Below are 14,192 nucleotides of genomic sequence, written 5' to 3'. Positions count from 1 at the left end.
GCAGGCGGGAGCCTGCGTCAATAGCTTTCCTTTGTCCCTGTATGACAGTCCTGCTGCTGTCCTTTGATGGCCCACCCACATCTGCCCGGATATCAGGACGTTTGACCTTCCTGGTTCCCCTGCTCCAAGCCTGCCCACCTCTGCAGTCTCGCTGTCCACCTGTCTTCCTGGCCATGGTGGGGGTGTCTCCACGCCCATCTCTCTCTCTCTCTTTTTCTCGTGTTTTCTTGTGTTCTTCTCAGGCTCTACTTGTGTCTCTGTCCCTCTGTCTCTTTCCCTATCTTTTTCTCTGTATCTCTCTCTCTGTCTTTCTCCCAAATCTCCGAGTCTCTGTGGACATTCTCTACATTTTGGTCTGCTTATCCTCCCCTGGCCTCCCCTTCATTTTCAGGAGAGGAGCGTGCCTCTGCTCAGAAGTGAATTAGCTCCCTGGGGAGCTGGGGAGGATGATGTGGGGGAGCAGTGGGGAAGCCAGTGGGACATGGACGGGTTTCCGATGAGATTCAGCATGTAGGGAGAGACTTGGAAATAAGCAGGAATGCAAGAAAACTTGAGAGCGATTTGCAAGTGTGAAATGGGGGCTCCAGCAGCTCTGGAGGGACCCAGGGGGATTTGAGGAGGTGCCCGTAAGGTTGGGCGCAGTGTTGGGTGTCAATCAGGAGAAGCAGGGCAAGAAGGTCTGGTGTATGGTGGCCAGGTGTATGGAGGGAGATGAGGATGGATGTGATGGTTGTGGGGCATGAGGAGAATGCAAGGAAGTCACTGGACAGAAGGACAATTGATATTGGTAATGTCCACCTCAGCACCAGCTTGGGCCTGGCACTGGGGGATGCAAATCAGTATTTGGCATTCCACATGCTCTTGGGCTGCTGCCCTGCCCCCAACTCCCCCCAGGCCCTTCACACTCACTGCCCTACTGAACTAGGCACCTTCTCAGAACTCATCATCTTCCCAGACACCAGGCTGGGTCTCTTGCAGCCCGGCCCATGACCTCCTTTCTCTGTAGGTCCCCTCCTCTCTGTCCCCATGACCCTAAACGTGGCTCAGACCCACTCCTCTCCCACATGACCATCATCCTGGGCTCTTCTCCCTCCTCTGTAGCCCTCACCTGACCCCAGAGGGGTCTTTCCGCACCTGGAGCTGCTCTTCTCTTGCTCATAGCCCTGCCCTGGCTACCCTCTCACCCCTGAGACAAAGTCCCAGCCCCTCAGCCAGCTGTTGGAAGACCTTCAGCATCCGCAGCATCACTGGTCAAAAGAAATATATTGCCAAGTACACATGCACTGTTAAAATTCTAGTAGCCACAATTTTTTTAAAATAGTAAAAAGATGGGATGCCCGGGGGGCTCAGTCAGTCAAGCATCTGACTTGTGATCTCAGCTCAGTTCTCGATCTCAGGGTTGTGAGTTCAAGCTCCATGTTGAGCCTCCATGCTGGGTATGGAGCCTACTTAAAAAAAATAATAATAGGGGCACTTGGGTGCCTCAGTGGTTGAGCATCTGCCTTCGGCTCAGGTCGTAATCTTGGGGTCCTGGGATAGAGTCAGCCTCGGGCTCCCTGCAGGAAACCTGCTTCTTCCTCTGCCTGTGTCTCTGCCTCTCTCTCTCTCTCTGTGTGTGCCTCTCATGAATAAATAAATAAAATCTTTTAAAAATAATAAAAATAGCAAAAAGAGTTAGGAGTTCATTTTAGTATTTCATGTAGCCCAATATATCCAAAATTGCAATGTGAAATTAAAATAAGAACATTTCATTTACTTTTAAATTATTATTATTATTTAAAGATTTTATTTATTAATCTGAAAGAGAAAAACACGAGCAGTTAGAACTGCAGAGGGAGAGGGAGAAGCAGGCTCCCCATGGAGCAGGGAGCCTGATGCAGGGCTCGATCCCAGGACTCTGGACTCATCACCCAGGCGCCCTAAGATAAGTCACCCAGGCGCCCTAAGATAAGAACGTTTTAAAGATAGTTTGTCTTCTTATTTTTTGCATAGTGTTTAGAGCCCGATGTGTCTTCCACTTATAGCACATCTCACTTGGAACTTTCCACATTTCACAAATCAGGAGCCACCATGGTGAGCGGCTGCCACATTGCATGCCCCGCTCTGCCCATGGGTCTTGTGCTCCAGCCGTGAAGATTGCTCTCTCTTATCTCTAAGCCTCATCCATGCTATTCCCCCTATTCAAATGCTCTTCTCACCTTCTCCTGACCACAACGTGTCCTTCGAGTCTTTGCTTAGACATTGTCTCCTTCTGGAAGCCTTCCCTTGAACACCATCCAACTTTTTACCCCCTGCAGTTGGGTTAGTCACTCTCTCATCTAGGTTCCCAGAGCAGGTGCATCCCTGAAGTCACCCTGGATCGTGAACATTTGGATTCACATCTGTCTTGGCCACTGGACCGTGAGCTCCTTGAGGGCAGGCACTGAAGCTGACTCACCCCTGTGTGCCCTCACGGGACCTAACCCAGAGGAAGCCTTAGGAAATGTTGACCAAATGACTAAATGTCTTCATTACACCCACTCCCATTTTATGAAAAAGAAAACTGAGACTCAGAGAAGGAAGTTAATTGCTTAACATCCAACACCCAGGAAATGGTGGGACCTTTTGGATTGGAAGTCAGCTTCCATGGAGGTGGACATGGCCCGTCTTTCGGTGCTCCCACCAGATGTCTCTTAGCACAACAGATGATTGGAGAGTTTGGGAGGAGTTGAGAACCTGGTAGGAAAAGAAGGATGTGATAGGTGGTGGAGAACTCCACCTCTAAGAACCTCTAAGAGAGAGAATGAAGTCCCCATCTGCAGATATTTGCCAGTGACCTTTATGGTTTTGCCCTCCTATGTGCCACACATTATTATTTCTGGAATATTTTCCCCAAAATTGACATGTTCCACAAAAGTCTTCAATAAAGAAAATGTACTATAAGAAAACTTGGTGAGGGACGCCTGGTTGCTCAGTGGTTGAGCATCTGCGTTCGGCTCAGGGAATGATCCCAGGATCCTGGGATTGAGTCCCACATAGGGGTCCCTGCAGGGAGCCTGCTTCTCTCTCTGCCTCTCTGTGTCTCTCATAAATAAATAAATAAATAAATGCATAAATAAATAAATAAAATCTTTAGGGACGCCTGGGTGGCTCAGCAGTTGAGCACCTGCCTTTGGCTCAGGGCGCGATCCCAGATTCCCCGGTTCAAGTCCCACATCAGGCTCCTTGCATGGAGCCTGCTTCTCTGCCTGTGTCTCTGCCTCTCTCTGTGTGTCTCTCTCATGAATAAATGAATAAAATCTTTAAAATAAATAAATAAATAATAAATAAAATCTTTAAAAAAGAAAACTTTGTGAAGAGTGCCTGGGTGGCTCAAACAGTAGTGTCTGCTTTCAGCTCAGGTCATGCTTTTGGGGTCTTAGGGTCAAGCCCTGTGTCAGGCTCCCTGCTCAGTGAGGGGAGTCTGGAGTCTGCTTCTCCCTCTCCCTCTGCCCCTCCTACCGTTCATAATCTCTCTCTCAAATAAAATAAATAAATAAATAAATAAATAAATAAATAAAATCTTAATAAAAAGAAAACATTTTGTGAAAGTGTAAGTGGGCAAAAGTACCGGAAATCACAGACAATAAAAACATATGCTCACTAAAGGCTTATCAGGCAATGTTCTAGCACTTTCTGAGTATTAAATTTATTTAATCTTCATAACAGACTTGGGAAGTAGTTGTTATTTCTCTCACTTCAAGGATGGAGGAAGGGAGATGGGGAAGTAATGTGCAAATAGCTTACAAGCACCTGAACTGGGGCAGAAATCTAAAAATAAGTGTCTGATACTATGTTGTGCTGTCTGCCCAAAGAGAAAGGAAGTTATTTTTAAAAATCCAACAAAAGTGCTATCTCAGGGCGCCTGGATGGCTCAGTTCGCTGAGCATCCTACTTTTGGTTTTGGCTCAGGTCATGATCTCAGGATCATCAGCCTCTGTGCTCAGTGGGGAGTTTGCCTGAGATTCTCTCTCCTCTCCCTCTGCCCCTCCTCCTCCCTCAAATAAATAAATAAGTCTTAAAAAAAAAAGAGTACTATCTCAAGTCATTGCAAACCAACCCACCTCCAGACTTTATACAGGAACTGCCAAGAGGCAGGGCCAGGTATCTCCAGTCTGACTTAGTACAACTGCAATGTTTCATTCCTTTTTCAAACTTTAGATTGAATATTGAGGGGGAAGATTGGATTTTCCAGGGATTTTCATGGAGATGGGTGGCCAAAAACCCTTAACATACCTGAAGCTTGACACTGATCCAGAGGCACGAGGGGCCAGGGGTCTGGACATCTGAGTCTGAGAGGGGAGGTGCTGGAGGCAGGGGTGGCTTAGGTCTGAGGGAGGAGGAGCTGGAGGTCTAGACCTCTGTGTTTTGTACTAGGAAGAGGCTTAGCCTCCTGTGAGCAGGAAGTTGATGGCTGCATGATTTCTGCAATATGGGGAAGGGTGGAGGTGTAAGGGGGGGCAGTGGCTAGGAGAGACTTGCTAGGGAGATGAGATGGGGAGAGGAAGGATCTGGAGGACATTAGCTGAGAATTCTAGGGGAGAAACTGGAAAGACAGGCAGGAGGTTGAGCCCTGGGCTGGAGAGGAACCCTCTGTCAGCAGCGTCTGAGGTGTGACTGCCCAGGGAGTCTTTGATGGCAGAAGGCCAAGGGCATGGCCAGACTTTGAGTCACAGGGACTCCTCCCTCCTCCCTTCCAGATGTCCCTTCTCTGCCTTTTTTGAGAATAGTAGCCCACCAACCCAGATTCCCATCTCCCTCTTCCTCTGGCACACAGGATGCTGGTTGCTCACTCTGGGTGGGCTCCCCTGGGACCCTGGTGTCCTATCTACCTGCCAGCCCTATCTTTTCTGAAAACATCCCTCTTTCCTGATTTTCCATCTTTGAAATACTCAGGAATACTTTCACACCCTTTTTCACTGCCAGTGAAGCAGGCTTATTCTCTCCTCCCTCCATCCTTCCTTATTCCCTCTGGACCTTCTCTTCCTCTCTCCAACTCATTTTACAGATAAAGAAAACTGAAATCTGCGAAATGGATAGAAACAGGTCACTAAGCAGGGGGCAGAGCCAGGGCTCAAAATCAGATGTCTCTCCCTCTCTTAAGGGTTCCTCCTCTGAAGTTTTAGATCTTCAGAGCTTTTCCACCTTTGTTTTAAAGTTACAAAAGTGCACATCTAAAGAAATATAAATGAAAGAGGTACCCATGACTACCACCGCATGCAGTTTAGTACATGGCTTTTCATACTTTATTCTGCAAATGTTTCATTTTACACAGCTAGAGTCAAACATACGTTTGTATCTTTCTTTTTTCATGTTCCATCATATAGCACATTCTTGCATAACGCTAACAATTCTGCAAGGTTATTATCCTTAATAGCTTCCTAATATCCTTGTCCCCAAACAAGCCTATTGTTATGTAAACAATACACTAATTTGGGACATGTTCAGTGTTTCCACTGTTTTGCTATGATAAATAATGTGAAGAATTCAAACCTTGCTCCGCACTTTGGATTTTGTGTGTGAGTAATATCTTCCTCAACTAGAATCACAGAGTCAACAGCAGTAAATAAAGATCTCAATCCACCTTGCCAAACTGCCTTCCATAAAAATGGCATGATTCAGTTCCACTGGTTGAGAGTGCTGGTCTCACTGTGTCTACCAGCACTGAGACTTTTGTGTTTCATGTCAGTTTTAGGTCTTTGGTTACTTGATAGGTTTACACATGTGGCCTATTGTCGAGGCTTTAATATGTCTTTGAGGAAAAGGTAAAGTCAAATTGACTACAGTTCATAACATCCTTATTTCTGTGAATTTCTTGTTGAGGGTGTATGGATGGAAAGATGGGAGGTATGCAGAGATTAGCGATGCTTTCTCATGGTCTCTTTTATCCAGTTGGTGTACTTGCAGACTTGGGTATAGACACCTGGGTCATTGGGTTGGCCACAAGGGAAAGTTCCCCAGGACACCAGGCCTTGCAGGGCACCTTTGCACATCAGTGGTCCCCCTGAGTCACCCTGGAGAAGAAAGAGCAGACTAGCTTTAGTTTCAGAGAAACCACCACTGACATGTCCACGGTTTGCAGTTCCCACATCTTTGTTCTGTCCAACCATGGACTTCAATCCTGGTCAATGTGAAGAGACTCATGGTCTCTGAGGACCAATGGGAGAGCAGGAATTAGTGCTATCATGGAGAGAACAAATCGATTCTCTGAAGGCATTGGCTTGAGCCCCAGCCAGTGGGACCAATCACTGGGAAGGGTTGGAGCTTCCAGGGAGTCCGAGCCCCATTTACTTTCTGCCTTTGAGGACCTGCACCATGCCAGAGGAAGAAGGAGTGTTACCTCCAGAGAATGGGTGCATGCCCCTTGAGCAAGAAAGGGGGACAGAGTGGCCCTGGAAAGCAGAAGCAGGACCAGTGACATAATTCAAAGACTTCAGTGCAAAATAAATATGTGGCCTCCTTGTTCAAAACTTATTAAAAGATTCAAGATAGCAAAAGAAGTGTGTTAAACCAAGTGTGGGACTCTCCCGACTGTGTGAAGCCCTGTGCCGTTGCACAGTTTGCATACTCATGAAGCCAGCCCTCACTAGGGAACAAGGGGACCCCTCCACCCATTCTCTAGGACATACATCTCTGTCCCACCCACCCTATCTCTAACACACACCATCTCACTTCTTCTGAAAGCTGAAGGTGCAGATGTGAGCAAAGAGAGTGGGGTACTGAAAGAAGGATGGAGAGAAGAAGGCAGAAGGAGGAAGAGGACAGAGAAGCAGAAATGTAGAGGGTGGGGAAGGAGCAGAGATGGACACAGGTAGAGACAGGGGCAAACAGAGAGAGAGAGATCCCACAGAGAGAGAGGAAGACCATGTCATTCAGATACAGAGAGGAGGTTAAAGAGATGGGGAAGGGGTAATAAAGAGGAAGGGCGAGATAGTTTCTTCCCAAAATCAAGACTGGGATAAGGTGGAGGGGACATTAGTTCCAGGCACAAAGTCTCAATAATGGCAATAAATAGTATTCTAATGTAGAGCTTGAAAAAAATAAAATTTAGTATGAAAAAGTTCATGATGAACATGTATCCCAACTTTAGATAAAGACAGTGTCAGTAGAACACTGCGCTGCACCATTACTGTAGCCCAAGGCAAATGAACAATTCAGTAAGGCTGATGGCTCTTTGTTGAAAATTCTGATACTTTGTTCATCATGGACTTTTTGCATGGGCCTTAATTTTTAAAAATGTTGCATTAGTAGAATATGATTTATCTTGGCACCCACTTGAAGTTTGGGCTTGAAGCCAGTGCCTTACTCACCTTCTGCCTGTCCCAACCCCATCTTTCTCACTGCCATTCTGCCCCATTGCCAGGGCCGTGCTGCCTCCTGGGCTCCCACTACTGCCCCAGGCAGAGGACAGGGTAGAGAGAGCTTAGGAGAACAGGACTTGGAGGTGAGATGGGGTACAAGGCAATGCTCAGCAACAGGGTCAGGTGCACAGACACTGGATGGAGGGAAAGACAGGGGTACTCAGTTGGGGATGGGTGGAATCTCACATTGCAGGCGTTGGTCTTGGAGTTGGGGATGCCAGCACACAACATGGATTTTCCCAGAAGGTCCTTGTAAACCTTCTTGCAGTCCTGGGAGGAGATGAGCTTGACATCTGTGCACATGAGCTTTGATGGAAAGGTCACTGGTGGGGAGAAGGGTGGTCAGTCAGAGGCCTGGGCCTGTGGCCCCCTGAGTGTTGATGGAGAGAGGAAAAGCCTTGAACCCCTAAGGAAGAGGGGGCTGGAGGCTTTCAAGTCACGAAATGGGGTCTGACTCCCGGACTCCTGGTTTCCAGGGGCTGAGGGAGGAGTCGGGAGCCAGGGCTCTGGGGTCCTGGAGGCAGCTCACCATCGGGGCTGGTGGTGGTACCCCAGCCAGAAACGGTGCATGTGGTCCCAGGGGGTTCACAGCGGGAGGGCAGGTTGACTTTCTTCACTCTCGATGATAACCTGGCTTGTTTACTTAGCTTCACAAGCATGAGGTCATTAACATGGGTCTGAGTGGAATAGCCAGGGTGGCGGAATGACCTCGTGGCCCGAATCTTCTGGGCTCTCTTATCACTCAGCTGATCGCTGCCCATGTGCACGTTGTATTCACTGGGGGAAGAGCATGACACTCAGAGAGAAACACTATGATTGGCAGAAAGGACAGGGACTCCAGGGAGGGTGACAGAGTCCCAGAGAGGGGGCAATAGAGACCAGAGAGAGAGGGGACAGAGACCCCGAAAGAGAGCTTCAGTGTCCCTGCCACATACCTCATCATGCAGTGGGCGGCAGTGAGCACCCACTGCTCATTGAGCAGCACACCTCCACAGTGGAGTTGAGTGCCCTTGAGCAGGGCCACCTGCCAGGGGTGGGAGCCTCTTGTACATGGGACTCCTTCAATAATCTTCTCTCCACTCTTGTCACCTTGGGCTGGATAGAGAGACATAGAGGAAAACATGGGTAACAAGCATTAAGGGAGCTGAAGAAGAAGTCGATGGATTTAGAGGGAAAGATGGAAAGAGAGAGAGACTGAGAAATGCAGAGGCAGAAACAGGGAACAGTGCAGAGAAAGCAGGACATGGAGGTGAAGAGAGATGGAGGGAGCCTGCTCATAAACCGGGGAAGAACATCTTGTCTGGAGGCAAGCTGATAGGAGCAACACTGAGTGCTGGAGATGGCCCGGAGGGCACAGAGACCCCAGGAGTCAGAAAGAAGCAGGAAGATAGGGAGCAGGAGGTACAAGAGTCTTGTCCTCCATGGGAGGAAGCTGCTGCAGGAGGAAGGTCCTGACCCAGGAAGTCCTTGGAGAATGGGGGCTCTGGCAAGGGTCAGTGGAGACAGAAGGCCCCAGGATGAGGTCAGATCTCCCAGTCCAGCCCTCACCTTCTTGTCCAGCAGATCCCAGGACTAAGGACAGTAGTAGGATCTGCAGGGGCAAGAGAAGGGATCCTGCCATGGTGGCCACTCTGAGCCTCTCCCGGGGCTGCCAGGCAGAGCAAGGGTCTCTTCTGCTGAGCTGAGAAGGACAAAGAGTTCGAGAAACAGGAGTCCAAGGCCCCAGATTCCTCCAGCACACCCAGGGATCTGGGCCCCAGCCCTTCCTACCTCAGACCCAAGGAGTCCAAATCCCAGCTCCTCCCCAACTCATACCCAGGAGGCCAAGCCTCCAAACCTCCCTTCCCCTTGGGACTCAGGAATCTAGTTCCCATCCCTCCTCACAGGCAAGTCTAGATCCTCGGTTCCTTTTTTTCCCCTAACAGATCCCAAATTCCAGACCTCCAACCCCTTATCTCTCAGAACCAGGATTCTAAGCACCCCCTCCCCTTAGAAGCAGGAGTCAGCTTCTACCCGAAATGAGGCCTCTTCTCACCTCCGGAGGGTCTGATGAGATCTCGGCTTCAGTCTCGGTTGGGATACTAACGTGTCCAGCCCTGTGCAGGGCGGCCCTCTTATACCACCCCCGCCCCCGCGCCCGCCCCCAGGGCCCTGGGGTGCAGGCGGAGCCGGCTCTGGGACGCCCCCATCCTGTGTTCGCACTTATCTCAAGCCCTGAGGCCCCTAAAGCAATTGGCCACACTCAATTCTTTCTCCACCCTCCCTCTCCAGGCCAGGGTCGGGCGGTACCCAGCTAGTTCGCCCCGCCCATTCTGGCCCTAAATCCTGGGTGGCTCCTGCAGGAGAGACCAGGTGTTGGCTCTGAGGGGGTTGGCTGGAGCAGGAGTCAAGGAACTGCCCAGCTCAGGGAATGGCCTCCTCTGGGGCCATTTTCTTGTCCTCATTCTAATTCTGACCAGCTTGTGGAAATTTGTCCAGGCTGGATCCTGATGATGTCTTTGAACCTGAACCCACTCCCAGCTCTGATATAGGGATATAAATTAAAAAGAGAGTGCTTTCTCTAATCCCACTCTACTAAATGCTCACTGTTACCAATTCAGCCGGAGTTCTCATATTATACACAGATTTCTATCATATTATGTATTTGTAACAAAATACTCTGTACTTAAGCATTATGTGATATAACTTCTTTTTTCTCTGTAAAATACCTTGAACAATTTTTCCTCTCAGTATATTTAGATAATTTCCTTCTCCTTCCTAAGGGTTGCATAGTACTCTATTCTGTGGTTGAACCATGATTTACATAATGCGTTTCAAATTTGGTGTATATTTGGATAGTTTTCATTGTAATAATGCAGCAATGAACTTCTTTGTACATTCATCTTTGCTCCTGTGTTCGTTCAAATATTCACTGAGCATCTACTCTGCCAGAAACTGTTTTGCTCCTGGGGACACAGTGGTCAACAAAGTAGACAAAAATTCCTTCACAGAGGCTCTCTTAGTGAGTGAAGACAATGAATACAAAAATAAGTACATAAAATATATTGTCTGTTAGGTGATGGTAAGTGCCATGGACAATAATAAAAGTGGAAAGAGGGATAGGGAGTTATTGGTTCCCTCCACTCTCAGAGATCGCTGGGATTATTATACCCTGGAACGATGATTGGAAAGACTCCACGTGAAGGTGACATTTGAGCAAAATCTTGAAGGATGTGATGAATGGATCCATGTAGCTACTTGTTGGTTGTGGGTTCCAGGCAGAACAAATGGGGAGGTGAATTAGGCAAGGGGTGTGACTAGAATTTTCAGGGAAAGACAGGGAAGACATTTTGAGTGGAGCTGAATGAGCAAGAGAGACAAGATCAGGCTGTGAGATTAGATCCATAACAGGACTCAAATGATATAGAATCTTGAAGACCAATGTAGGACTTTGGCTTTCACTTTGAGTAAAATGTGACATTGTCTGATTTTTACTTGAAGGCAAATTCCTAAAAGTGGAATTAACCTAACTTCTAAATCAGACCTCCAAAATGTAATTGGTTCTTCAGCTATCAGCCCAAATCTTATCTCAAAGCTGACCCTAGTCAGTTCTACCTTTGTCCCCTAATATGACCCATAATAGGCATTATTTTTACCTACCCAAGCATTCACTCTTTCTGCCTTTCTAAGAGCACCCTGATTTCTCTTGGATAATCTTTCGTCCTTATCATGACTATAAGCTTTACTGCACCAAATGTGAAACCTTTATTCTGCTTGCCAGTGACTGGTATAGAAATGGACATGAGGGGCAGCCCAGGTGGCTCAGCGGTTTAGCGCCACCTTCACCCCAGGGTGTGATCCTGGAGACCCGGGATCGAGCCCCACATCGGGCTCCCTGCATGGAACCTGCTTCTCCCTCTGCCTGTGTCTCTGCCTCTCTCTCTCTCTCTCTATCTATCTATCTCTCTCTCTCTGTGTGTGTCTCACATGAATAAATAAAAATCTTAAAAAAAAAAAAAGGAAATGGACATGAGAGGCCATCCTGGCCAATAAGGAGAGAGAGGAAGATCATTGGGTCACTTCTAGGAAACACTCTTGTCTTGTTTTCAAAAGACACCTGAAGAGTTCTCTTTTATTCTGCCAGATGATGTCCCTGATATAAATTATGGAACTGTGGCAGCCCTCCTGGAACCATGGAGCAAAGTGGCTGATAGGTCACACCAGAACAGTGAGGAAGGCCAAACAGAGAGATGGAGATAACTGGGGCCTTTGGTAATGTCTTTGAACCAGTGAATTAACCAACTATGGTGCCTCTTCATCTTGTGACTTCTTCGGGTTTCCTACGTGATTTGGAGTGTTTGGTTCCTAGAGCCAAAATCTTCCTTACTCAGATTTCAACATTAAATTCAAATCTGATCCTAAACCACGAATCCAAACCCAATTCTTTTTTTTTTTAAGATTTTACTCATTTGACTGCGACAGAGAGAGAGAGAGAGAGAGAGAGAGAGAGAGGGAGAGAACACAAGCAGGGGGAGGGGCAGGCAGAGGGAGAGAGAGAAACTGGCTCCCTGCTCAGCAGAGAGCCTAATGTGGGACTCCATCCCAGGGCTCTGGGACCATGACCCAAGCTGAAGGCAGACACTTAACCGTTTAATCAATTGAACCACCCAGGGGCCCCTCCTAACTTGAATCTGTCTCTTGAAGCCACAGTAACCAACAAATCACTCCTGCCTCCAATCCAACTAGAGAAGTACTCTTTCCAGCTCTCCTCCCACAGTCTTTCCGATCCAATCCTTTATACACTTAAATACATATTGAACACCAGCTATATACCAAGCTGAGCTAGATACTGAGGATACAATGGTGCACAGACCTGGACAGAGTCCCTTCTCTCAAAGAGCTGATAGTCTGGTGTAAAAGAAATATAACTAATTCATAAACAAATGTAAAATTACAAGTATAATGTGTGCTCTTAAGGATAGGCACTGGGAATTATGAAAACACTTCCTAGAGATTTTGACCCAGGAAGTGGCAATAAGTTAAGAGTTGAAAAAGCAGTAAACATTAACTAGAATAAAATTGGAGGAGACTGGAGAGCACATCATTTAGAGGAAACTGCATGTGCAAAGATCCTGGATTATGGATGGAGCTCAGGGACCGGGGGTTGGTTGGAACCAGTCATGGTGAGTTTGACTTTATCCCGTGGACGATTGTGAACCACTTAGACTCTAGTCAGAAGAATGACATAACAAGATTTGTTTTTGTTTTTTTTCATAACAAGATTTGTATTTGCAAAATATGACTCTAGCTGCTATATGAAGGATGGATTTTAAGGGGATGTTGACCCATAGGAAGACCATTGCTACGGTCCAGATGAGAGATGATAGTAACTTAGATAAGGTCATTTAGAAGGTGGAAATGGCAGTAAGTGGATGGATTCAATATGTGCTTAGGAAAGAGAATCAACAGAACTTGGGGCTAGATTAAATGGAGGATGTGGTGAGGGAGTCAGATGTTAAGACTTCAGGGTCTCGGGACGCCTGGGTGACTCAGCAGTTGGGCGCCTGCCTTCAGCTCGGGGCATGATCCCAGGGTCCAGGATTGAGTCCTGCATCAGGCTCCTTGCAGGGATCCTTATTCTCCCTCTGCCTGTGTCTCTGCCTCTCTCTCTCTCTCTCTTTGTCTCTCATGAAAAAATAAATAAAAATCTAAAAAAAAAAAAAGACTTCAGCTTCTCTTGCTCAATGGATGGTGGTGCCATTCATTGAGAAGGTCTGGTCTGATATGATCAAGTGCTCATAAGAAGGTGAGAAATACCTCAGTCTCTGGCTTCAAGCATAATTCTAACTCCAGTTATCATTGTGACACTGTTCTCAACACCAATCTTGACACAAACCTGAATCTTAACCTGAAACCTCAACTCATACCCAAACTCATACCCTCAAATATGCTTTAACCCTTGTCCAATTCTAATTTATACCTCAACTTGGAACCTAGTTCCTGACAAGTCCCTGATTCCAAATGCCAACTTGAGGTATGACTCACACCTCAACCAAGCTTAAACTTTGACCCAAACCCTGAATCCCTAACCATAAACCAAACTTAATCTTGACCAAAACTGAATGTCACCATAATCTCAGTCCCAAGTCTGAACCATACACAACTCAAACTATAGTGTTCATCTCAAACTGTAGTAATCTTCTAGGAAGTCCACACTGACATCCTCCCTATGAACTCATCCCCAACTCGCATCAATCCTAACACTCTTACTCCAATTCTAGCCCTATCTTGCCTCCAACCCAATTTATTTTTTTAAAATATTTTATTTATTTATTCATGAGAGACACACACACACAGAGAGAGGGAGGCAGAGACACAGGCAGAGGGAGAAGAGAAGCAGGCTCCATGCAGGGAGCCCGATGTGGGACTCGATCCTGGGACTCCAGGATCACGCCCTGGGCCGAAGGCAGGTGCTAAACCACTGAGCCACCCAGGGATCCCCTCCAACCCAATTTCTACTTGAAATTCCATATTCACTTCCATGTTGGACTCTTTCCCTATCCCATCTTCATTTTCCCAACTCCACACACCACCTTGACCCTTTGTTTCACACAAACTATAAAATAAAAGTCTACCGACTGACACCATACTAACATTAACCCCATACCGACTAAATTCAAGTAAGTCCCCAAAATTTCTGAGACACTCTCATCAAATCCAAAATGAGACCACAGAACTTGGACTTCTGACCCCACCAAGTCCACAGGAGGACTCTGGCCTTGAGAGGTGTCAACTTTCCTGACTTGGGCTCCCAAATCAAGTGGGGTAGACCCC

At 47.2% G+C, this 14,192-nt stretch overlaps 1 protein-coding gene and 1 long non-coding RNA gene across 4 annotated transcripts in view; one reads left to right on the top strand and one right to left on the bottom strand.

Annotated features, from left to right (window-relative positions):
• The window catches only part of LOC140601205 (uncharacterized), an 87,162-nt gene that overhangs the window by 67,443 nt on the left and 5,527 nt on the right, over positions 1 to 14,192 (top strand). The gene's annotated exons all lie outside the window — the stretch shown is intronic.
• On the bottom strand, positions 5,242 to 9,543 carry KLK7 (kallikrein related peptidase 7). 3 transcript variants are annotated; one of them, XM_072769795.1, is made up of 6 exons: positions 9,415 to 9,543; positions 8,928 to 9,060; positions 8,315 to 8,474; positions 7,909 to 8,156; positions 7,566 to 7,702; positions 5,242 to 6,032 (listed from the first exon to the last, which is right to left on the bottom strand). In XM_072769795.1, the coding sequence occupies exons 2-6, from the start codon at positions 8,998 to 9,000 to the stop codon at positions 5,877 to 5,879; spliced, it is 774 nt and encodes a 257-aa protein (XP_072625896.1). In that variant the 5' UTR covers positions 9,001 to 9,060; positions 9,415 to 9,543; the 3' UTR covers positions 5,242 to 5,876. The 3 variants fall into 3 exon arrangements, with proteins under 3 accessions (XP_072625896.1, XP_072625901.1, XP_072625908.1); XM_072769800.1 differs by having other exon boundaries at positions 9,393 to 9,461; XM_072769807.1 differs by lacking the exon at positions 8,928 to 9,060 and having other exon boundaries at positions 9,415 to 9,461.

Source organism: Canis lupus, chromosome 1 (genome assembly GCF_048164855.1).
Source record: "Canis lupus baileyi chromosome 1, mCanLup2.hap1, whole genome shotgun sequence".
Classification (NCBI taxonomy): domain Eukaryota; kingdom Metazoa; phylum Chordata; class Mammalia; order Carnivora; family Canidae; genus Canis; species Canis lupus.
The sequence above is the reverse complement of the archived record's forward strand: the minus strand, read 5'-3'. Positions and strand labels throughout refer to the sequence as shown.

What these genes read in the sequence shown, in the direction of transcription:
- KLK7 (XM_072769795.1), bottom strand. Translation starts at nt 9,000, where the DNA reads ATGGCAGGATCCCTTCTCTTGCCCCTGCAGATCCTACTACTGTCCTTA. An exon ending in GCCGCCCACTGCATGATGAG is followed by an intron (nt 8,157 to 8,314) that starts GTATGTGGCAGG and finishes CTCTTCCCCCAG; the next exon opens with TGAATACAACGTGCACATGG. An exon ending in CCAAGACCAACGCCTGCAAT is followed by an intron (nt 6,033 to 7,565) that starts GTGAGATTCCAC and finishes TTTCTTCTCCAG; the next exon opens with GGTGACTCAGGGGGACCACT.